We start from the raw sequence: 26527 nt of genomic DNA, 5'->3' as shown, positions 1-26527 counted from the left end.
TACGGATAACATAATTATGTCGTATGAAAAGTACAGATAACTTTTTGTTTTAAAGAAATTTGTAATTTACGATGCAAATTACAAATTTTTTTACAACAAAAAGAAATTTGAGTTGTAAACTAAGTCCATTTTATAGAAAATCTGCGTTAAAATGGGGGAAAGTCTGTTATTTGTGCATTAATACATATTTAAACAAACTATGTAATAAAATCTATAAAAATGTATTGCTGGTTGCCTATTTGCTATAGAGCCCTCTTAAGACGACTTACTGAGTTTTTACTTCACTTAAATATAAAGCAGTGGCCCAAGTTTCATCAGTCTAAATCAAACATGTTCAGACACGTTTCAGAAAAGGTAACATTTTTTTCTAATTTCAACATCCTGCACCTCAAAAATGAAACGAACTACGAATCTTTATGCTTAAAAATTACTTTTTCTATCACCTTTTAAAATGGATACTACTATTTAATGAACACCCTCTGTAGGGTGCAGGAGAGAACGTTTCTGATATTCATTTTCACATAGTCACAGATTCTTTGTAACTGCAATTACTGTGGTTTGTTTTTAAATTTTTATCACAATCACAAATAAAGCAAATACAGTCATTTCGATAACAAAAAAAAATTGAATAGCCTTGTAAGATAATTGTAAATTTACACTAAAAAATTATGAATCGGGGCAGCTTCATTTGTAAAAGAAATATAGTTACTTTTAAGAGTAAACAAATTGCCACACTGCCAGTAACTTTTATTAAAAGTGTAAATTTGTAGAAAGGTTTGTAAATTTACACTTTACAAAGTTATAAATTGTGATGTTACAATTATCAATCATAAATAAAACAAATAGTCATTTCAACTGCAAAAAATTGGAATACGGCTATAGTCTTTTGAAATAACCGTAAATTTACACACAAAATGTAAATTTACGCTAATAATTTATGAATTGTGACAGTTTCATTGATAAAACAAATATGGTTATTTCTAACTGCAAACAAATTGCCACACTACCATTAACTTCCTTTAAAAGTGTAAATTCGTAGAAATATTTGTAAATTTACACTTTAGAAAGTTATAAATTATTATAGTTACAATTATCAATCATAAATAAAACAAATACAGTCATATTAATTGCAAAAAATTGGAATATGGCTAGTCTTTTAAAATAATCGTAAATTTACAGACAGGAAATGTAAATTTGCGCTAATAAATTATGAATCGGGACAGTTTCATTTGTAAAACAAATACGGTTCTTTTTAACAGCAAATAAATTGCCACACAGCCATTAACTTTTATTAAAAGTGTAAATTTGTAGAAGGGTTTGTAAATTTACACTTTACAAAGTTATAAATTGTGATAGTTACAATTATCAATATAAATAAAACAAATACAGTCATATCAATTGCAAAAAAATTGGAATATGGCTATAGTCTTTTTAAATAACTAAATTTACAGAAAGGAAATGTAAATTTGCGCTAATAAATTATGAATCAGGACAGTTTCATTCGTAAAACAAATATGGTTATTTTTAACTGCAAACAAATTGCCACACTACCAATAACTTCCATTAAGTGTAAATTAATAAAAGGATTTGTAAATTTACACTTTATAAAGTTATAAATTGTGATGTTACAATTATCAATCATAAATAAAACAAATACAGTGATTTCAACAGCAAAAAATTGGAATATGGCTATAGTCTTTTAAAATAGGGTAACTGTAAATTTACAGAGAGGAAATGTAAATTTGGGCTTTTGGTTAAATTATGAATCACTTTACAAAATTATAAATTGTGACAGTTATGACCATTGATCATAAATAAAATGAATATAATCATTTCTAAATGCAAATTTACGAGAAGAAATTGTAAATTTACTTAAAAAAAAACATATTTTTTTAAATTAAAAAAAAAATTTGGACGTATCTTTAGTTCTTTCTAAATTAATGTCAGATTTTCGTACAGAAATTCCTTTCAATATAAACAACGAAACAAACACAAATTAAAAAAATTTAACATAATTGTAAAAAATTATTTAAAAAATGTACTTACGAAATTCAATTGACTCCGTAACGGCTGTTCAGTCATCTTCGCTGGGTAACCGCTATCCGAATGCCTGTGTATCGCGGCCGTGGTAGTATAAACGACGTCTTTCTTCTTATCCGTGCAGTTCTCCCTCAAAGGGACGTCCGGCTCGTCCTGCGCCACCCCGTTCACCCTATGCAAACTGAGAACGGGCGATTTATTACTCGACGACTCCACGTTCAAATTCCCCGTCGAGTTAATATAGATACTGGTGGTGTAGACTTGTTTCCTCGGCTCGACGGGCGTGTGGTTACTGTTGACGCTCAACTGGGACAAACTGGGAGAATTCCTAGCTACCTCGGTGTTGGTCGATTTGGTCTCCAGCGACTTACGAACGCTGTTACAGCTGCTGTGGAGGGTGTTCTGGGAATTCCGTAACGCCACCTCCTCGGCGGCCTTGGACCTTTCCTCGTCGTCCTCGTTGACGTCGACGTGGTGCTGTCTCTCCTCGAAGATATCCTCTTTGGTTACGGGTTTGGCCTCGCTTTGTTTGACGGCGTACTTTGGAGGGACGAACCGCGGCATCCGCGACACCCAGTGGTCCTGACACGACCCCACCGAGCTGGTACTCGCCGCGCTGCTGGAATTTGAGCTCGACCCTACGTAGATGCCGTTCCTCTTCTGGTAGAATAAGATATAGGCGCTGTTGTTCACAAGCAGCGAACCTGTAAGGGGCACAGTTTGATTAAGACTCGTTACCGAAATTTACACAACAATTTTTGGTTTAACTGTGTAAACTTGCGTTGTAAATTTACTCTGAAAATTATTAAGTAAAAAAATTACATTGACCTATCAGAAATAAAACAAATATTTCAACTACCAAATAAATGTAACCTTATTGTAATCTTGTAAGATAATTGTAAATTTACAGAAAGGAATTGTAGATTTGCCCTAATAAATTATGAAGTAGGATATTTATATTTATAAAACAAATATGGTCATTTTAACCTCAAAAAAATTGCAGCACTACCGTTAACTTGTATTATAAACGTAAATTTAGAGAAAGAAGTTGTCACTTGACAAAATTATAGATCATAGAATTGTGATAGTTACAATCATCAATCATAAATATGACAAATATGATCCTTTCGACTGGAAAACAAATTGTAACATTGCCATAAACATGTAATATAAACGTAAATTTACTGAAAGGAATTGTAAATTTACACTAATAAATTATGAAGGAGGATATTTAAATTCATAAAATAAATATTAACCGCAAAAACCCGCTGCACTATTATTTACTTGTATTATAAATGTAAATTTACAGAAATAAGCTGTAAATTGATGCTTTACAAAATTATAAATTCTGATAATTACAATCATCAATCATAAATATGACAAATATGATCATTTCGATTGTAAAACAAATGGTAACTTTACCATAAACTTGTAATATAAATGTAAATTTCCAGAAACGAATTGTAAACTTACACTAATAAATTATGAAGCAGGATATTTATTTTCATAAAACAAATATGGTTATTTTAACTGCAAAAACCTGCAGCACTATAATTTACTTGTATTATAAATGTAAATTTAGAGAAATAAATTGTAAACGGACGCTTTACAAAATTATAAATTGTGATAATTAGAATCATCAATCATAAATACAACAAATATGATCATTTCAATTCTAAAACAAATGATTAACTTTACCGTAAACTTGTAATATAAACGTAAATTTACAGAAAAGTACCGTAAATTCACATTAAAAAAATTATGAAGTGTGATGGTCCTGTCAATTATAAATAAACAATTGGGGTCATTTCAACTGCAAGAAATTGACATAAATGTAAATTTACAGAAAGGAATTGTAAATTTACACTTATAAATGTATAATATAAAAAAAAGCAGGATATTTATACTCATAAAATAAATATGGTTATTTTAACCGCAAAAACCTGCAGCACTACAATTTACTTGTATTATAAATGTAAATTTAGAGAAAGAAATTGTAAATTGACACTTTACAAAATTATAAATTGTGATAGTTACAATCATTCATCATAAATATGACAAATATGATCATTTCGATTGTAAAACAAATGGTAACTTTACCGTAAACTTGTAATTGGGGTCATTTCAACTGCAAGAAATTGATATAAATGTAAATTTACAGAAAGGAATTGTTAATTTATATAAGAAGTGGGATAGCTCTATCGATCATAAATAAATAATAATTGTGGTCATTTCAACTACAAAAAACTCCTATATTACCAGAATCATGTAAATTTACAGAAAATAATTGTAAATTTACACTTAATCGATGAATTGAGATATTTACAACCGTGTGTCGTAGATAAAACAAATTGCAATTGCAAAAAATTATACGTTGCCACAAAATTATAATATAATAGTAAATTTACATTTACGAATACAAAAAATAATGGAGTTCTTTGTTTATATTACCAATTCAATAACTCACCTATATCGTTGGACTGCTTGCTGAGATTGACCACTTTGGCATCGTCATACAGGTACCACTGCCCATCGTAGGGGTTCTTGCAGGCGGCAGTGTAATGACCCGTTTCTAGATCCGTACCGTGATGGTAGCAGACAGCGTACAAGTCGTACATGTTATCGCTGGAATTCGACTGCTTCCTCGCCCTCCTCCACGGCGACCACCCATTGTTTATGATGACTGAGCCCTCGTTATCGGGCAACGATTCGTTCCTGTTCAGGGTGTTCCTCTTGTTGGCCAAGTGAGGCGTCATGTCGAAGCCGTACATGGGGAAGTCCACCATGGTGGTGAGCTTGGCGCTATTGCCGCCGCGCAGACCGTGTCTGAAATTGGCAAAACTGTAAAGTAGGACATTAATCTTTTGTGGAGGATAGCTGCCGTAAAGCGAAGAGGTGATACGTACTGCCTGAACCGCTTGAAGTGCACGATGAGGATGTCGGGGAGAGACCAAACGTCCAGGGTCTTGACGACCGGCTGGTACTGCTGGCAGTGGGGGCACCGCCACGCGTCCGTCAGGGTTTCCGCTTCGGTGTAATCCCGCAGACATTCTTCCAATGTCAAAGGAGCACCACCTGAACAAAACGATGCTTTAAACACAATATAAACAAATAATGTGCAATACTGATTATATTAGAAAAAAATTATGAATGAGGTGTCGCATTGTATTACCATAAACTTTAAATATACACAAAGTGCAAATTTACATCAAATAAACTGTAAATTTACAATTATAACTTACAAAGAATTGTAAATTTACACTTAAAAATCCTGAATTAGCATAGTTAATAATAAATAAAACATGGTAATTTCAACTGCAAAACAAAATTATCATTACCATGAACAAATATAACTGTAAATTTACAGAAAAGAAGCGTAAATTTATACTTCAAAATTATGAACTGGCATAGTTATAATTATAGGTAAAAACAAATATAAAAATTTTAACTGCTAAAATTAACATTAAAAAAACTTGTAAATTTACATAAAATTAAATGTAAATTTACACTTAAAAATCATAAACAGAGATAGGTACAATCATAAATAAAACAAATACACAATTGAAACTTGAAGTGCTATATTATTGCTATATGAACTTGTGAAATATTTGTAAATTGACAAAGAACTTGTAAATTGACACTTAAAAATTCTGAATTAGCATATTAAACAACAAATAAAACATGGGAATTTCAACTGCACAAAAAATTTGTCATATCACCATGCACAAATATAGCCGTAAATTTACAGAAAGGAAATGTAAATTTATACTTCAAAATTATGAACGGGCATAGTTGTATTCATAAGTAAAAACAAGTATAAAAATTTCAACTGTTAAAATTAACATATTAAAAATCTTTGTAAATTTACATAAAATCAAAGGTAAATTTAAACTTAAAAATCATGAAGAGATAGTTACAATAATAAATAAAACAAATACGCAATTGAATCGAGAATTGCTATATTATTGTTATATGAACTTGTAATATATTTGTAAATTTACAAAGGAATTGTAAATTTACTCTTAAAAATTCTGAATTAGCATAGTAAATAACAAATAAAACATGGGAATTTGAAATGCACAAAAAATTTGTCATATTACCTACCATGCACAAATATAGTTGTAAATTTACAGGAAACGTAAATTTATACTTCAAAATTATGAACGGGCATAGTTGTATTCATAAGTAAAAACAAGTATAAAAATTTCAACTGTTAAAATTAACATTAAAAATGCTTGTAAATTTACATATAATCAAATGTAAATTTATACTAAAAAATCATGAATAGAGATATGTAGTTACAATTATAAATAAAACAAATAAATACGCAATTGAAACAATAATTGTTATATTATTGCTATATGATCTCGTAATATATTTGTAAATTTACAAAATAATTGTAAATTTACACTTAAAAATTCTGAATTGGCATAGTTACAATGGTTATTAACGAATACTTAAAACTTGATAATTTCAACTGCAAAAATTGTCATATTACCATGCACAAACGTAATTGTAAATTTACAGACAGGAAATGTAAATTTATTCTTCAAAATTATAAACTGGCATAATTGTAATCATAAATGAAAACAAATATAACAAATAATTTCCACTGCTAAAATTATCATATTAACAAAACCCTGTAAATTTACATGAAATCAAATGTAAATTTACACTTAAAAGTCATGAATAGTTACAATCATAGATAAAACAAATATGTAACTTAGAAATATAAAAACTTCTATATTATGATGAATATGAAACATGTAAATTTACAAAAAAGTATTGTAAATTTACACGAATTGGCATATTTGCAACCAAAAACATATAAAACATATATGGTCATTTCAACCGCATAAATTACCATATTACCATGAACTTATAATCAATTTTGTTACATAAAAATTTGCTCACCATGAAGCGCCTGGGCCCGGAGCATCTTCACGCTGGAATGTTCCTCCACCAAGTCGTTGTCGTCGGCGATTATGGACACCTTAGACTCGGACGTCCACTCGAGGACGAGCTTGACGTGTGGAGGACCCCCATCTTCGCTACAGAGCGCTAGGGCCTGATCGACTGCCTCCATGAACAGGGGATGTTCCAGTTCCGGTTCCAGGTAGCAGGGGGGCTCGTTGTCGTTCCAGGCGGGGTCCGAAATTCTCATTTTGAACACCTGAAATCGTTTTATAATGTAACTATTCGATAATGTAAAAATCATCTCCGGGTACAATTTTTCGTAAGAAAAAAGAAGTAGGAACAATTTTACGTACCCCCCTGTATTGGGACGATGTTAAGACATCATCGTGTAGAATTGGAGCCATTTCTTTCAGTACCAGCTTCTGCAAATCTTCGTAAGAAGTTTCCCTCGATACTTGCATAGTATACGGGCTTCCTATGGTAAAATAAGACCGTCAAAAAAAAATTATACGAAATTTTATTTCCTACGAATCTTACCGAATCTTTGGCAATCGTTATCGTCCACCAGCACGTTGATCCAGCACAGGAGCACGTAGGCGCTGGTGGACTCCTCCTGCACGTCCTTGAGCTGGGCGACTTCTATGCAGTATATCGGATCGATCTCGGTTATGATGCTGACGGGTTGGGCATCGGTGAAGGTCCTCAGGAAGCCCGAGTCGCCTATCTCGGTAATGAGCATGTTGGCACGTTCGATCGAGGTATCAGACTCTAGAATATCACGTAGCTCGGACACCGTGGCGCTCGATGAGAGGTTCAAGCCGATCTGCACCTGCCTGGGCTGCTGGGATGTGTACAACACCTGAAGAGGGACACAGAAACGTCACTTGGTATGTCAATGTCGATCGCGATATAGTTTATGCTTTGTGATACCGATTAAAGTTTATTTATTTACGATTCAGGGGGCCATATTTTGTGTTAATGTTACAATCAATTATTGAATTGTTGCAAACGCTAAAAAGAACAAGAATAACAAAATAGGATTATAAAGAAACAGATTGTGATAAAAAAATAATTAAAAATTATACAAAAACAACTCTCAAGGAAACAAAGAATCTGAGTAAATATTATCATATGTATTATCCACTCAAAATTCATGCTCAGTAGGTCACTTTCTGTTAGTATTGTTGATATTATTGTTCCGAATTTTTACTGTACTTGATCACATCTCAAAGCATGACAGTCATAATACGGAAACCAATGGCAATGATATGGCATGACATTCAAAAAGGTTAACCTCCACACTCTGATAAATTACTGATATGCTGAAATTTAGTCAAAATTATATTAATCAATCAATAATTATCTGCAAACAAAAAAATATCCAATAGCAGAAACGTTGATGATCATTTAGATATATTAAAGAATAGAGATCCTAAGTGAGAGCCTTGAGGCTCACCTGACCTGATGTCTCTCTGAATGGCATTTTATTATCCAATCTAGAGAAGAACTACAAACTCCAAATATATGAAGTTTGTGGATTAAAGTTTTGTAATTTACTCTATCAAAGACCTTGGAAAAGTTTGTACGTAGAAGATTAATTTAGAATCAAGCCTTGAAGACATTTGATGAGTAGACCATCAAGATATGATCCCATAATGTCTCTGAATTTGTTCCCGTTCAATATTATTATTATCGTTCAAAGCTTCAGAATTTGGAGTTCGTTTCCCATTAAATAATGATCAAAATCATTCAAATTCAGTTTAGATGTACTAGGAACAACAACTACAACTGATCTCCTTCACTTCGTCACCGTTGACCCACACTATCTCCCTCCACATGCACTGTAGACTGCCGACAATATTGTTATAAATATATGAGTGTACACAAGAATGAAAATGTAATTTAAAAAAACTAATTATAACTTTGATTAAAAAAAAGAATTTCAGACTCGTATTCAAAAGAACATGTACTATTACCCCTAAAAAACTAACCTCCGTTTAAACTTACACCCTGTATGCATGATGAGTCCTTTGCAAAGAAATAATTCGGAAAATTGAGCCATCCCAAGGCTGTGACTACTTATTTTTAAAATTATCTTTATTTTTCCAAAGATATTCCAAATGAGTCAGATTATGTTTTGATAACCCACATTTTTTTTAATCTTTTCGCACAGCCCTTTATCTACATCAAGTCAGCTAGTTTACATCATTATAACGATTCTTTTTGCAGTTTTGCAAGGGCCAAAGGTTGCGATGTGGAAAACAGAACCTTAGGCAGATTTATTAATAGAGATTATTGATTTATCATAATCTGTTTATTACAAAGGGGTGGGCAAAGTCCTCATTTTTATCAAGGCAAGTCACCATTACACGTTTTATCAGGGCAATTCCGTGGTTAAGGAACAACGATTGGACAATGCACAAAAACACCATTATCTAATGTTTATTTTTCATAAGTACGGTGTAAATATTTTCACACGCCTCGACTAAAGGAGTCACAAGTCCAGGACTAGCTTTACTACAAACAAAAGGCAAAACCCCGTTTACTTAACCTCTTTACTACGAACCCAGCAATGTACAAAGTGTTTTCGAATATTACTTAAAGTAAGTTCTCTTTCACAAACAAACAATTATTGTCGAATACTTACGGTAACATAAATCGAATGCTTGTGGAACTGCGGAAGCTGTACCGAAATGCACTGGAAAGGGTCGAAGGTGTTAGACTGGGTACGACACCTCGAACAGCTGAGGGACGATCTGTACTGCGCCTGGAAAACACCCTGTATGAAGGAGTTGTTGCATCGCTTGTAGTTCTCCAGCGTCTCCGCCGCTATCACTTCATCGGGTCTCCCTGAGGTCTGGAATAAGAAACCAACATCAGCTAAAGGCATAAAAAAGTGTGCAGGCAGAAAATTTTATAAACATATCATTGAAAAAATATTGAGGTAATTTGATTATCCTCCATTTTTTTTAAAACGTGTCATGGATATACAGTGTCCGCAGTATAAGTGCCATATGATTAATATGTCATGGCATGGATCAAAATAAACAAAAAAGTCTTATATAATCCAGGAATTGGAGTTAATTTTATTCAAGGAGAAACTGTTTACGTGAAAGCATCCAGATATACCACGAACGAGGTCATTGTTAGGTGTCTCAGTGTATTTTAGATACTGGTAGTGTTATTCCTCACCTTAAATGAGAACCACGTCAAATCACCATACAGGTAGAGGACCGAAAGGATTAAGGATACTACATAAAATACTTAAACAATGATATTATGGCCCTATTATGTCCAAGAAGTCCAAGAACTGACAATAGCATAGTTTTTTCAGACATAATCTCCACAGTTTTTAGAAATCACGATAATTTTATGGTCAAAATTTTAGTTAAGAGATACCTAGTGCTTATTTTACAGTAAATCGAATTTTTAAATTTCATAATACACATCGCTGAGATAGGTACAGACCCACAATTATTTAACAGCTTCAAAACAAACATATTTAATAATAAGTGTAAGGAATAACCGAAAGTACGAATTTAAAAAACGGGGAAATTAATAAGTTTCTAAATAAAATTCTTTGCATAATTTTTATGTACTATCGAATAAACCCCAATTTTCAGTTGTTTTATTTTATAAATATTGTTTTTTATCAAACAAATTTTTTATAATTTTTTTCTTCTGACAAAATGAATGTTTTTTTTTATCATTATTATTATCATCAATATCTTTTTGACTTTCTTTCATGCGACAATTATTTTAAATAACATTTTTTCGAGTCAGTATCGACTTGATGCTGGCAACTCTGGATCTTTTTAATAAAAATTTCAAAATTCATAAAAAAGATTTTTTTAAGAAACTCAGAATGTAGTAGTCATTGACAAGAAGAATAAGTGCATTTTTGTAAAACTGCAAAATATTTGAGTTTTTACAAAAATTGAGTTTTTCGAGACATTTTTTTTTTCAATTTTCAATAAATCATACAGTAATGCACTTACGTATCCCATCTTGGGCTTAAAATTTTCTCTAATAGCTGTTTTACATTGACAATTTATTGATGAATAAATTGACGAAGTTCTTCATGAATTAATTCACGAATTTATTGGTAAATAGTGTGGTTTTACACTGCTACAGACTTTGTCAAGTTTTTTGACGTATGAATCAGATCTACCAATGAATTAAAGCAAATAAATTTCAAAAATGTCACCTTTCCACTCATAATTGTAGTGATACAACAGCGGTACCGTTCTGACACATATTATATAAATATTAGTTTTTGTAAGTAACAAATCAGTAAAAATAATGCAAAACTAGCGCGCCGCCACACAATTATTTACATATTCCAATAACATAACCTCAATCCTCATTACTGATCTGAGGCTGGATGGAAATCTGTTGGGTTGGGTTGGTACTTCCAAACTTCACGAAGAAATTGACGAAAATTAGAACATGCTCTAAAAGCTGTTTTACATTGACAATTTATTGATCAATTAATAAATAATTGTGTGGCGTCGTGCTAGTTTTGCATTGTTTTTACCGATTTGTTACAAAAACTAATATTTATATAATATGTGTCAGAACGGTACCGCTGTTGTATCACTACAATTATGAGTGGAAAGGTGACATTTTTGAAATTTATTTGCTTCTTTTATTCATTGGTAGAACTGATTCTTACGTCAAAAAACTTGACAAAGTCTGTAGCAGTGTACAACCACACTGTTTACCAATAAATTCGTGAATTACCTAATTCATGAAGAACTTCGTCAATTTATTCTCGAATAAATTGTCAATGTAAAACAGCTATAATGCACCAAATCCGCTGTCAAATAACTTCATGAATTTATTCATCAAGTTCTTGACGAATTAGAGCATGTTCTAATTTTCGTCAATTTCTTCGTGAAGTTCAGAAGTACCAACCCAACAGATTTCCAACCTCAGATCAGTAATAAGGTTATGTTTACCACACTGTTCACCAATAAATTCGTGAATTAATTCATGAAGAACTTCGTCAATTTATTCATGAATAAATTATCAATTTAACAGCTATAAGGGTTGTACTTATCGAAAAAAAAACAAGGGACGAAAAAGTTTAAAAATCAATGAAATGCTATCCGAAAAAATTTGCAGCTTTTACCTTATTTTCGCCTTCAGTGACTTGACTATGTCTTTTATTCATCAATTTTAAATTCAGAAATATATAACTTGCGTTCCTATAGCTTTGGAATTTCGAATATATTATAAAACAATATTTCATTAAAATTCGGTTTTGCGTCAAACTTAAACGAATAAATCAAATTCTAGCGGTGGCGTCATAGAAAAAAATGAAAGTTTACATTCTCTCTAAGCCAAACCAGTTGATTGGCCCCATCCAAATCGCTAATTGTCGACTTCAACACGTTCCTTTTTTTCGCCGGCCCATCCACGGTCGCTATGACTAATTTCTCAATATGCCATACAACGATCCATCAAGGTGCACCTTGCATTTGCTCCACGGCGAGGCATACAAACAAGTCTGTTAATTTATTCACCTCTTGGATTAAGGTCGAATAACAATGTTGCGTAATCGACTTATATTAGCGATTTCATTAAAGGCCAGAACGGGTCTGATCTCGAATTATGAATCATCGGATTCGTGCTGAAAAGTTCTAGAAGCTTTATCGAATCGCGGGGAATTTTATGCAGAAGCTGCCGAGTTATGAACCGTTCAATAGAACCTTTAATTTCATGCCACCATGTGATAAAAATAATATATTTCTTTTACTGTTATTAATAGCAGCCTTACACAATGAAAAATTCATTAATTAATTCATGAAGTTGATGAAGTAATTGATTATCTTGTAAGTGTCCAATTTTTTATTATAATTACTGACAATTGAGAATATTAACACTTGTTTGATACCAACTTCTAATAGTTGAGTTATATAACATACTATCAGTAGCAGTTTCACTGCATTGTCGGCACTTTGATCTCATTCACCCGTTTTCTGTGACCTTGGATAGAGAAGTACTGATAACGCACGCTTATTAGAAACAATCAGCAGTTATTGGATGGAGTAGACTTCAATTTTCGACGAAGAATAAATTCATGCCTGAGAGAAAACAATTGCTATAACTTATCAGAGCAAATTATACATATGTTATTTCTGCTGTTTAAGTTGTTTGTTTTTATATTTCATTATTCTTTCAACTTTTTTCCTGATCGTCAAGTTTGATGTTTAAATTCATAGCCAACTTTTGAATTTTCAATGATTTTAGTAGCAGAGCGTATTATATTATATACGCATTATTAAGTATTCGTGTTTTTTTTTTAAACGCACCCATTTCAATTTTTTAATTGTAGCTCGAAAACGAAGCAAAATTTCGCTATAGTTCATAGGAAAAATTATTTAGAGAACTGAATTTCTCATCGATATGGCTTATTTAAAAAATTTAAAAGGAAAATTTTATGCTAAATATCGTTGATAAACAATTTGAAAAAAGCAAAAAATTCGATTTTTGGATTTTTTTTTAACTTTTTGCCTCTAGTTTTTTTTGAGCAAAGAAAGGTACAGGCATTGCTTCATAGATAAAAAGTAGATAAAATTTCCTTCAAAATAAGAGGTCGTAAAGTATTTTTGGATGAAAATTGACTGATATATGGTCGCTCAAACTTACAATTAGTCAATTTTTCGATTTTCGTCGCGTTTACCCTTATACGTTTTAATTCAAATTTTTTGCAAAAAAGGAAGGAAATAAGTCGTTCACGGGTTTTCATCACGATTTGTTCGAAAGGTCATTAAAAATGAAAAAACCGCGGGGTATAGTTCATAGGAAAAATTTTGTAAATAATTCAATTCCCATCGAAATAGCTTATTTAAAAAAAATTAAAAGAAAAATTTTATACAAAAAATCGTTAATAAAAAATTTAAAAAAAGCAAAAAATAAGATTTTTAATTTTTTTTTACTTTTTTGACTCTAATTTTTTTTTTAAGTAGAAGTAGGCAAAGAAAACTGCTGTACAAAAAAACTAGATGAGATTACCTTCAAAATGATGCGTTTTCAAAAGTTTTTGGACTAATATTGACCGGTCAAACTTAAATGTTTTTTAGATTTTCGTCGTTTTTAACATAATGATCATAATTCTTATTTTTACAACAAATTGATTCTTTACCTAATAAAAAATTATGTCATTTTATTTGTTAATAACAAATAAAGATTTTCACAACTTAGTCAAATAAGTAAAAAAAAACAAAATACTTATTTTTTGCTTTTTTAAAAATTGTTTATTAACGAGGTGCATTTTCACCCTTATCTCCAATTTCCACCCTCTAATTTAATAGCACTCCACGGTTTTTGCATCTAAAATGACAATTTGAACGATTCATGTAATAAAATATCTTGAACGTTCCTTTTAAAATCCTATAATCAATACTCAAAAGCCTATTAGTACCTATAAAGGTAAATCCCCATATTTTGGGTTCCTCTCCTCGCCCCTGATCTGTGTCTGTTCTTACGCAAAACACCCTGTATAATTAAAACAGTTTTCAACTTATTGAAGAAAATGTAAACGACCCTTTTATTTTTAATTATCCCCCCTTGGGCCGCCACTGCTGTCTAGACCTAGAAAACGCCACTTGGACTGTTTCTTCACCGTAATTACTATTTTTAATAACCGATTCAATATTTTTTGGCACCAGCACGCGAAATCATCACTTCGAAACTATCCTTCCCTTGCCAAGAAGCCTATTCAAAACTTTACGAACTAATAAATTTACAGAGAGGTTCAATTTATGTCTTTAGTATAAAAAAAAAGCTCAGCTCAACAAATTTGCATTCGACAAAATCAATTTATACTCGTTTCGGCGAAGACAAGTCCCGTAATAACTGAGTTGTGTGGAAGAAGAAGCCGCCTATTATAACTCCTAAAGTTAGGAAAGATATGATTGTAAAATAAAACAATTGTGATATGAAAGGAGGAAAGATTTTTACGTTCTATAATACTTTTGTTTGTTGTCGACGATTAGGGAAGGTCAAAGGCTGCTCACAAAAAACTGTACCAGTGTTTTGTTTACAGAGCCCGCTGGCGTCTCCCGAGACGGTAAATTCTCAATGCGTGACAGTACTCAATGAAATTTAATCGATAGTCATTAAGTACACACAAGCGTTGCTATACCCTTAAGTAATGAAAAAATTCTATATCGATTACTTAGCTGGCGCCTCCTGTGCAGGTTTTTTGACCGCATAAAAAGTCTGGAGAATAAAGTAGCTATAATGTAATGAGCTTTAATAGTGACGTAGTAGTATTTTTTCGTGTTTATAGCATTGTTTATGTCTGGACGTTCTCATTCAATTGTATTTAATAGCATTATCTCTAGCGTAAAAAATTAACAATATAAGAAGGAAATTAAAAAAAAAACAAGGGAATAATTATTCTAAGTGTTCAGAATACATTTAGTCGATTATCAGTTCTAAGAGTAACGATACAAAAACTTCTTATCTTACACGTAAATACTGAGGAAAATAAACAAAATATGTATCTACACATTTGTCAGATAACGCTCGACTTACAATTCAAATGATAATGTATTACATATTTTATTAATAAATGGGCTAGAATTTACCTTAGCATCACAAGTTACATAATTATAAAAATGCAATCGAGGAAAAGATTAGAGTCCTACAAAACCGCTTTAGTTTTAACAAAAAAAAAATAGTTTAAATATTAGTCTTCACTAGCAATCGTTCCACAGTCACAATTTTTTATTTTGTCGAGTATCCGTTATAATCCGTACAAATCAGGGCCGTACTGAGGTTCCATTAATAGGACAGGAAAATAAGGTGGGAAATGATCATTTCTCGACTTTTTGTTTCGACAAGCTGAATTTATAACTATAGATGCTAAATATTATGATTGTACAATAACATATTAGTTTCCACAGTCATAAAAATGAAGAGAAAAAGATTGTTTACAAGGTGGTTAATTGTATAATTTTTACGTAAATTCAAGTATTTCGCTTATAACTTTTTTCCGTTCATTTCCACGAAAAAACAGTAATGTACTTTTTTTTCGTCTTCAAAAGACTTACAAAACTAGCCCTAGAGCGTCAAAAAATATTGTTTAGATCAAAAGTTATACCTAAACAAAAGAAGTTAATTTATGACTTTTGAATTAAACATTTATAAACTACGTTATTATTACCAGAATGTTTTGGCATCGCATCCTCTCATTCCTTATCACTGTCTAATAACTCACACGAAATTTGGAATCGGTAAGTTGAATAGTTTACAAGTTATGTCCTTCTAAACAAATTAACTAATTATTAGTCTGGACGATCCCGAGGATGTTCCACAATCACACTTATTTTTTTCATGGTAGATTTCATAATAATACATTGAAATCTATCATTTTTTTTTTAAATTTCTAATGTGCAACCTGGAAATTTTTTTTATTTTTTAGCCATTAAATGTTCGACAAAATATGTGGTTATTGCATGACGAAGCCCCCGCTCACTTTTTTCGGAGAGTGCGTGACTTTTTAAATATTACTTTTCCCGAAATATTTGACATAAGTTCATTAACACCCTGTATTGAATTATTTTGAAACTTACTACAGCTATTTAATATCAATTATTGGGTGTGTATTATATTAAATTTCCAGTAATAAATACAAGCATGATAACAAAAATATTTTACTGATATTTGAAATAACCTCGGAAATAACATACATAATTAAATATAAAATGTTTTCTAACGATTCAGATAATGCATTGCGTAATAGTTTTCACAAAGAAGTATTGCCGACCGTATTTTCTGCACAAGAGAGTTAATTTTGGAAGTATACAAGGTGTAACAAAAATAAGGTAACAACTTTGCCAGCAAATAAAACAAATTGGTAGGGGTACTTCATATGAAATTTTTGTCTAAAGTGCTTCCTTGGTGAAATACAGGGTGTTGAAGTTGAAAAAATAAATAACATTTTCTTTAATAAGTACCTTTCGACTAATTACTTTGAGCTAATTTCGTGAAATTTCGTATCCGGGGGTTTTCTGGGATGAGAAATTCGAATTTATCGACGAAATCGTTGTAACGAGCGTTCAAATAAAAACGTGGTCAAGTTGGTTCTGAAAATTTGGACGTAGGGCGTAGCGTATAGCAAATGAACTTAAACGTCATCTGTCAAAGCGCTATATCGCCGCTATCAATTTGAATATTTTCGTTTTAAAAAGCGTTTAAAATGGTGTTTTCTCAAGAACAAAAAGTGTTTATCATAGAGTCCTACTTTAGAAATGGACGCAAGATTGATGGAATATGGAAGTATTCTATTGAGGAATGTTTCATAGAATTTCAAAATTAATTTCCCGGCGTTGTCGAGTACAAAATTTTTCAAAGTGTAGTTCAGCGTTGTGTTAATGTTTTTCGTAAAACGGGCAGTGTAACAAGAAAAGAAGGAAGCGGCCGACCTAAAAATCGGACTGAAGAATTAAAAGAAAATGTCCAACAAATAATGGAAAATGCGCCAAGAACTTCTGTACGTGTTTTATCACAAATGGTAGGAGTATCAGTCGGTACCTGCCACACAGTGTTAAAAAAAGATTTGCGTTTGTTCTCCTATCGTTTAACTTGTCAGCAAGAACTTCATGAAGTTGATTTTCCGCGACGGGCTGTATTTTGTGAATGGTTTTTAAACAACTACGGTGAACTTCATAATATCACCTTTTTTTCTGATGAAGCCTGGTTTCACTTAAGTGGTTACGTAAACTCACAGAATATGAGAATGTGGTCTTCTGAAAAACCAGATAACTTTTTTGTCGAGGGCCCTCTACACGCTCAAAAAATTGGAGTTTGGTGTGCTCTCAATCGAAGGAGGATTTATGGACCTATTTTTTTAATGGTACTCTTACTGCGCAAAGGTATAGAGAAGAAATTATTGCTCCTTTTTATCAGCTGGAAGAAAACGAAATTACAAACTTTTACTTTCACCAAGATGGCGCAAGGGCACATACGGCAGGCGAGACGATGAATATGTAGAGGGAAGTTTTCCAAAATCGACTAATAAGTCTCAATACTGAACATGAATTTCCACCGAGGTCATGTGATATTACGCAGTGTGATTTCTTTTTGTGGCCTTACCTTAAAAACACTATTTTTGAACTGCCTATTCCTGATTTAAACCATCTGCAGGCTCGACTTATAGACAAGATTCGTGAAATTAACAATACCCCGAGCATCTTAGAAAATGTCTTTAATTCTTTGAGGAACAGGTGTGAAAAGTGTTTGGAATAAGGAGGGGGACACTTTCAGCAGCTGCTTTAATTTATTGTTATAACAAGGAGGGGGACACTTTCCGCAGCTCCTTTAATTGTTTGTTATTGTTATCAAGATTATTCTTTAAAATAAAGTTATATAGTCATTAACGTTATTGAAACTGACAGCTGCTATACAGCTCGTTGAGAAATGAGGTTAAGTTGGTCGCTATAAGCTACTCCCTACGTCCAATGTGTCAGAGCCAACTTCGACCACGTTTTTATTTGAACGCTCGTTATATTCTAGAGAGCGTCAACAGCGACCATTAAGGCACTTTAAAATTGCCAAAACTTTTTTGTGCCACTGGAAAAATCTAAAACAGGCTAATATCTCCAGCCGTTTTCAACAAAAAGGCAAATAAATTTGTAAATGCATACAAAAATTTGTTTAAAAGTTACTTTTAACTCCACATTTTGAACCTCTTTTACGACAGGTCAATAATAATTAGTTATTTTTCGATTTTTAGATCACTTAGATTGGCTACATTGCTTAGATCGCGTTAGATTGAGTAGATTGTTTTTAGAAATATGCTTTTTACTCTGTCAATTCTGTTTGCAGTAAAATTGTTAAATAAACGAAATTTAAAATTGCAATTGCACTGTTTCCTTCAAAAGCATACTTCTTGCTAATAAACGCTCCTAATTTCGTTTATCTCGTGGAGTTTTAAAAAAAACAACAAAATAAACTAATCGTAGCTCTAGTTTAAAGGTTACAAGTCAATCTAAGCCCCCTACATTAAAATTAACATTTCTGATTTGACACTAACCATATACGATCACTATTTCCGGATATACACAATACGTATTTTCAAACAAGTCACAAATAAACATTCTAGACCTAGTAAATCATGTTTATTTTTAGGAATTGCCAGTTAAAAATAACCAGGACCGAACACAATTGATGAACTACATTCGAACTCGTTGGATTTAACCGGTTCTCTCGATCGATTTTCGACCGAATTAATTACATCTTTCCAGTATCCTTCTCAGGACATCGCATCGTATCATAGATGTGTCAACGCAAATTATTATTATTACTGTTCAATCGATACTAATTTTCTTCGACATTTGCTGTTAAAGTCGGTAAAATTGACCTGAAAGTAGGAATAAGGCCAGAAGAGGTGAACTTTTAGCCTCGCCTAATATAGAAGTCTAACACACCCCTATCATCGTACGGCTTCTGAAGGGGGTGGGTTTGACAGTTAAGTGATACAGGAAATGGGGCTAAAGTGTATCGGAATTACGAATTACGGCTAAAGTCTGTTTAGAAATGAAAGAGAGTAATAAAAGCTTATTATGTATGCAAATCGTAAATAAATGTAGTACTGGTGCTTAAATTCAATATTTTTATATTATGCATTATCGGTATAGACGAGGTGTACTTTTAAAAAAACTTTGTGAGACCGGGTTGTACTAAATTGTAGCAGGTAGCTACAATTTAATCCCCGACAATCCGTCTTTGTCTATGCCGCTTCAATTTCTCGGTCCATTTCTCTTATAAGTAAACAATATAAAAACAGCATTTCAAAACATGAGGCTACTTTAAGCATCATAACCGGGTTAAGAGGGTTTTTAGTAATTCAAATAAAATTATTCAATATTATTATCAAAATATTTATTTAAATTTAATGAATAGACTTTTATTCCACACAAAAATATATGTATTTTGAAAATCTTCGCCAACAAATAATTTCATCTTTATCGATAAGAACTGACTTCCTGTTCTGCTTTTCCCAGCAAAAATTCAACTCTCGTAAGACGGCCCATAATTTGCTTCTACTGATTTTTGGCAAATCGTTGTCCTCTGAAAGTTCACTTAAAATTTTGTTTAGCGTTGGTATTTCTTTTTTAAAATAAAATGAGTGTACTTTTCTGCGAATGACATTTTTGAAGAAATCATCTATAACGACTTTTGACCTCCCTGTAGATGATTTTGGGGGATTTACAGTATCTTGTTCATTTTTTGTCTCCTTTAAAAGTCTGTAGATAGTCGATTTTCCAATCCCTGTCATTTTGGAACACTTTTCCACGATGTCGTCAACACTGTTGGTAGGATTTTGGTGTTTCAATGCATTAAATACATTTAATATAATAATCTTCTCATTCTGAGACAGCGCACATCTTTTCACGCGTTTAGCAGGTACGTAATCTGATAAGCCCGACATTTTACCCAAACAATATTATATCCACTAGCACAATAGTCACTAAACACAAATCCAATTTTACTCTATTCAGCTCTAAGACTGGATTGATCTGTCATAATACACTGGCTCCTGCCCTATGATGTATCCAGTAAAATATACTAATGTACACCCATTACCTGTTCGCGTTAGTGTTATGCGATAATTACCTGAAACGAAATATTACCACGCCCATGGCCGGTTGTTATTTCGGGGTTTTATTACTCTCTTTCATTTCCAAACAGACTATAGACGTATTATACGAGTTTTATATTAAAGCAATATACCTACTGAGTGATAGTTAGCTTGATATTAAATAAATGTAAAAAGTATTATAATTCTCTATTTTATAACAATAACAAGTGTCGCATTAACCAAACTATTAGGGAAAAATTTAGCGTACCTACACCATTGTTATAAAAAAAACTTTTAGTAAAGTGATCTAGATTAAATGTATTTCTTGGGTCTCTTATTATCCACCTTATGAAAAAATGTATGTAAGGTACCCTTTGTTTTTAAAGTACTTATAATCCAACCTGGAAATATTGTATATTTACTACAGAAATATTATTTTCCTCTTTTTTCTCTGTACATATTTACAGTAATTTAAAATTTAAACAAAACATTCCTAATTCATGAATGGACTAATAAAACTCGAAAATCCAATATTTACACACCGTTTCCTTCGTCTACAACCGATTTATCGTTTATGTTCAACTATCACCGATTGTCTACACATTTCATAAACCTCTTGTAAGAGTTCAATAACATCGATAAACGTCAGTCTATCGAAACTAAAGTCAACAAAGCCATATTTCCTTTGTTACGTAACATTTATTTACAATCTTGGTAGCTGTGGAATTCTAAATTAACGTGGAACGCATATCCCGCCGTTTTGTACGATTCACGGCATTGGAAAGTATTTAGAAGGCCCTGTAGCGCTGAAAACGAGGCGCCGTTTCGAAATAACTGTCAATCATCATCGGTAGCGTAGAGATACACGAGTATAGAATCAATCTCTAGATTGCGGATGATGTGTGCCGTTTTCTCCAAATGATGACATGTAGCAAATCTCACACTTTAATAATGGCGCAACGACCAATCGAAATGCGAGGGGCTGTTGTCAATAAGCTGCGCGCCAGTAGCGTATACTAGATTAAGTATTACTGAGTAAAACTGAGGAAATTTGAGTGAAATTTTTTAACATTGAAAATGTTCATATTTTTCTTTACGTCATGTAATAAATCAGACACGTTTCAAATACAAAAAAATTCTCTCCCCGCCCGTGCTTTCCGCCGCCACATATGAATCATGTGTACCGCTTTCCTCGCGCCACTCGTCACCGACACCAAACACGTGTCTCATCTCGCAATATTATCGGCTAATAATACCCCTCCCGTATACGGCTTTATTTATATCTTGTGTGAAAGACTTCCACGATATCCCTTTGCCTTACAACGTCCGCATCGCCTTGACCACCGAAGCCTGCACATCCTTTTTTTTTCTCAAATAACCCTCGCAACGCCGGTTGACGTCGTATCCTGCATTATTTATAAGCACCGTACCCATATGTGAGTGAAGTATAATTGTTTCCTGTTATATAAATAGAAAGAGGAACTGGCAACACAACGACGGTGGAAAAGAGAAGGCAGTCATTTTTTTTTTATCGCACTAGAGTCGCATTTTGTCATAGTCGCCTTACGAGGGCAACGAAATTTGTACTACAATCAAAAGCGTGTTATATTTCGTTGTACGCTACCGTAAATCATCTTCAAACCTATTTTACATTTATCAATTTTTTACAAACAAGAAATCGATGGAGAAATTGGCAATTTTATCCCAAAAAATGAATTATCCAGCATCCATAAATTGGCAATAAACTGAAGGCAATAGAACCAGTTCTACCTTATCGGACAATTCTGGGAAGACTTTCAATTCTTATTCAGTGGTATTAGGTATACCAATATTCGTCATATTAAAAATTCTTGATTGCTTTCTATGATTATGACACTTATTTTTAGTTATATCGCAAATTTATAATGTAATTAAATAGTATATTGGTATTTAGTCCTTGGGGATTTTTTTCCCGCGAACCAGGTCGTAACCCCGACCTCAATCCATTAGATTTTTACATTTAGGTTCACTTAAAAGATTTAGTTTATGAAGAGGTCAATGGTAGACATTTCGCCCCGTTATTAAATAAAAGATTACCATTGTTATTATTATTTTAATCTCTTTATCATAAGCCAGCCATATTTTAGCAAGACATCTTCGACACACCTAGTAACCTGACATGGCTTTGTTTATTTATAACGAGCGTTCAAATAAAAACGTGGTCGAAGTTGGCTTTGACACATTGGACGTAGGGAGTAGCTTATAGCGACCAACTTAACCTCATTTCTCAACGAGCTGTATAGCAGCTGTCAGTTTCAATAACGTTAATGACTATATAACTTTATTTTAAAGAATAATCGTGATAACAATAACAAACAATTAAAGGAGCTGCGGAAAGTGTCCCCCTCCTTGTTATAACAATAAATTAAAGCAGCTGCTGAAAGTGTCCCCCTCCTTGTTCCAAGCACTTTTCACACCTGTTCCTCAAAGAATTAAAGACATTTTCTAAGATGCTCGGGGTATTGTTAATTTCACGAATCTTGTCTATAAGTCGAGCCTGCAGATGGTTTAAATCAGGAATAGGCAGTTCAAAAATAGTGTTTTTAAGGTAAGGCCACAAAAAGAAATCACACGGCGTAATATCACATGACCTCGGTGGAAATTCATGTTCAGCATTGAGACTTATTAGTCGATTTTGGAAAACTTCCCTCAACATATTCATCGTCTCGCCTGCCGTATGTGCCCTTGCGCCATCTTGTTGAAAGTAAAAGTTTGTAATTTCGTTTTCTTCCAGCTGGTTAACAAAAGGAGCGATAATTTCTTCTCTATACCTTTGCGCAGTAAGAGTACCATTAAAAAAAATAGGTCCATAAATCCTCCTTCGATTGAGAGCACACCAAACTCCAATTTTTTGAGCGTGTAGAGGGCCCTCGACAAAAAAGTTATCTGGTTTTTCAGAAGACCACATTCTCATATTCTGTGAGTTTACGTAACCACTTAAATGAAACCAGGCTTCATCAGAAAAAAAGGTGATATTATGAAGTTCACCGTAGTTGTTTAAAAACCATTCACAAAATACAGCCCGTCGCGGAAAATCAACTTCATGAAGTTCTTGCTGACAAGTTAAACGATAGGAGAACAAACGCAAATCTTTTTTTAACACTGTGTGGCAGGTACCGACTGATACTCCCACCATTTGTGATAAAACACGTACAGAAGTTCTTGGCGCATTTTCCATTATTTGTTGGACATTTTCTTTTAATTCTTCAGTCCGCTTTTTAGGTCGGCCGCTTCCTTCTTTTCTTGTTACACTGCCCGTTTCACGAAAAACATTAACACAACGCTGAACTGCACTTTGAAAAATTTTGTACTCAACAACGCCGGGAAATTGATTTTGAAATTCTATGAAACATTCCTCAATAGAATACTTCCATATTCCATCAATCTTGCGTCCATTTCTAAAGTAGGACTCTATGATAAACACTTTTTGTTCTTGAGAAAACACCATTTTAAACGCTTTTTAAAACGAAAATATTCAAATTGATAGCGGCGATATAGCGCTTTGACAGATGACGTTTAAGTTCATTTGCTATACGCTACGCCCTACGTCTAAATTTTCAGAACCAACTTGACCACGTTTTTATTTGAACGCTCGTTATAATAACCAGGGCATATTCTAAGATAAATTTATCACTACCCAATTTCATACTATCGCAATAAGTACCCCCTTACAAAACATTATTAATCTAAATATGAATCATTAGTCTTTTACAGTACATAATCTTTTCATATTTAAAATTTTTTAAAAAAATATGCAGTTTGTTCTTTATATTTATACTTAGTACATATATTATTACGACAAATTTTTTATTGAAATATACCTAAAAATTGACTCAAAACTATGATCTCTTATTCTTCTTCTTATTTTTTTAACGCAAACTTGTAACACTACCCAAAACTCAATTTATCACTACCCATTTTGAGTTTATCACTACCCAAACATGTTATCACTGCCATGTGCACTGATAATAACAGTTAAGATTCATTTTTGTGAGTCGAATTGATTCTAAGTTGTATATTAATTATAAAAATGAGTATTGCTACTGAAAACAATCCAAAAAATTGTTCTGAAGACATTTTAAATGCCGCTGGAGAAGCACCTTCTAGTTTAGCATCTGTTCTACTGGCTAGGACAGACTGTTTCCAGACAACAACCATTTTTTTATCACATCACAAATAGAACAGGACGGATCTGTCGAAATATTCCACTTCTTGGATGTAAGAGGGGGCAAGCTAATTTTTGCTGGAATACCTTCAGTAGAACTCAGATAATAAAAGTGTAGATCCCTAGATCTGGGCGAGGACCGGAACATTTTCAAAGTTGCAAAAATGTTTAAAATATGTATTTAGAAAATACCTATTTTATCTGAGTTTTTTAATTATATCTTGGAACCTAAGCATTCTGAAAGAATATTAAAGAGAAAAAAGTCTTGGAATTGAATTTTGCACAATATACTGTAAGTTAAAAATGTTTAAATTTATTACCGATGTTGCAAAATAGCAATAATTGATGAAAAAAAGCAAAATTAGATTTAGTTTTTTAGATAATTTTTTATTTGCTCCGGCATTCTAATTTTGGTAAAAAAATCTTTAGAGTATAATAAAACAACACACCAAATTTCATTAAAATCGGTTCTATAGTTTTCGCAAAAAAAAATTTTTGAAAAAGATGAGTAAAAAACAGATAAAATAGGGACTTTTTTAAAATTTTTTAAACATTTTTGCAATTTTGAAAATGTTCCGGACCTCGCCCAGATCTAGGGATCTACCACAGAGATCTACACTTTTATTATGCGAGTTGCACTGGGGGAATCCAGAAATCCAGACCTGGTCTAAATTGCCAGACTTAGCACGAAACGTGAATCTACCCTTTTCAAATCACACCGTAGCCCCCGTGAAATAGTGCGATAACAATTATAATTCAGACTAATTTATAGAAATGACAAGAGTGCGGTGAAATGTCCTACAAGAATCTAAAACAAAAGATGTGCCGGATGCCACTAGATTTTTCCGTCAATCGAGTAACTCGCGACCAGCTTCTATCTTGTTCCGAGTGAAACAATCGCAAAAAAAACCGGCGCGATCCCAGTAACATTCCGTCGATGTCGAGAAAGCCGCGACCCATCCCGAGGCCTGGGCCGGGTTAAAAAATCCATTAGAAGCCTTCCGGCAAGAACAATCTCTCACGTTAATTTTTTGCTTCGCTGAAATTGTTGATCGGCCGTACAAGGCCGCGCGGAATAGGACGAATTACGGGCAACACGTCAGCGTTTCATTAAGGGAGATAATGAGGGTGCCACTGGCGCGCGTACGATTTTTCGCGCAAGTACAATGAGTTTATTAGGTTGATGCAAACGTTCGTTGTACAGTAGGCTTTGGTGTGGACAAACAATTGAACAACTAGATCAACAAGGCCCCAACGCTTCGACCGTGACGTCACTACGTTGGTGACAGGCATATTAACGGTAAACTTATAATTTTTATTGCAAATTAGTTTCTCTTTTACTTAATCTGTCACTTCTTTCACCACAAACATAATTTGCGAAACATCGTTGAGATTCTAGTTGCCATATCGACAATATACAGTTGTTACGATGCCAATTGGAACCTGTAACTCTTAAAGCACAGGACCGTATGCACTTCTCCTAAAATTTCTTCCTATGCTTTGACCATGATGTGTCTCGTAATTTATACTCGAATAGCAATTCGGCGTGTCCGGTATTGATAAGCTAGTCCGCCTGATGTAGAATTGACGGCGGCGCGTTGGTCATCAAAGCAAACCTGTATTGGTCCACTAGGTCGTAAATAATTTTTTTGTATGGTACACGGGTTCACTTAGCTTTGCCAGTGCAGTGCAGAGCATTGCTTGGCGGGGTATGTTGTTGGTATAATACATATTATTATTTATTAGTTGATATTATTATTTGTTCATAT

The 26527-nt window shown here is 33.0% G+C and overlaps 1 protein-coding gene across 2 annotated transcripts in view; it reads right to left on the bottom strand.

Annotated features, from left to right (window-relative positions):
* The window catches only part of LOC108917999 (ubiquitin carboxyl-terminal hydrolase 31), a 61313-nt gene that overhangs the window by 2385 nt on the left and 32401 nt on the right, over positions 1 to 26527 (bottom strand). Inside the window, exons 2-8 of one of the 2 annotated variants that reach the window (XM_018724834.2) lie at positions 9605 to 9814; positions 7495 to 7816; positions 7311 to 7432; positions 6955 to 7213; positions 4947 to 5115; positions 4508 to 4881; positions 2047 to 2744 (exon numbers count right to left, since the gene is read on the bottom strand). In XM_018724834.2, coding sequence (XP_018580350.1) covers positions 2047 to 2744; positions 4508 to 4881; positions 4947 to 5115; positions 6955 to 7213; positions 7311 to 7432; positions 7495 to 7816; positions 9605 to 9814 — 2154 coding nt within the window. The remainder of the gene's footprint in view (positions 1 to 2046; positions 2745 to 4507; positions 4882 to 4946; positions 5116 to 6954; positions 7214 to 7310; positions 7433 to 7494; positions 7817 to 9604; positions 9815 to 26527) is intronic. The other variant, XM_018724835.2, reaches the window with a different exon arrangement.

The sequence above is a fragment of the Anoplophora glabripennis genome, unplaced genomic scaffold (genome assembly GCF_000390285.2).
Source record: "Anoplophora glabripennis isolate ALB-LARVAE unplaced genomic scaffold, Agla_2.0 scaffold90, whole genome shotgun sequence".
In the NCBI taxonomy this organism is placed as follows: Eukaryota; Metazoa; Arthropoda; class Insecta; order Coleoptera; family Cerambycidae; genus Anoplophora; species Anoplophora glabripennis.
The sequence above is the reverse complement of the archived record's forward strand: the minus strand, read 5'-3'. Positions and strand labels throughout refer to the sequence as shown.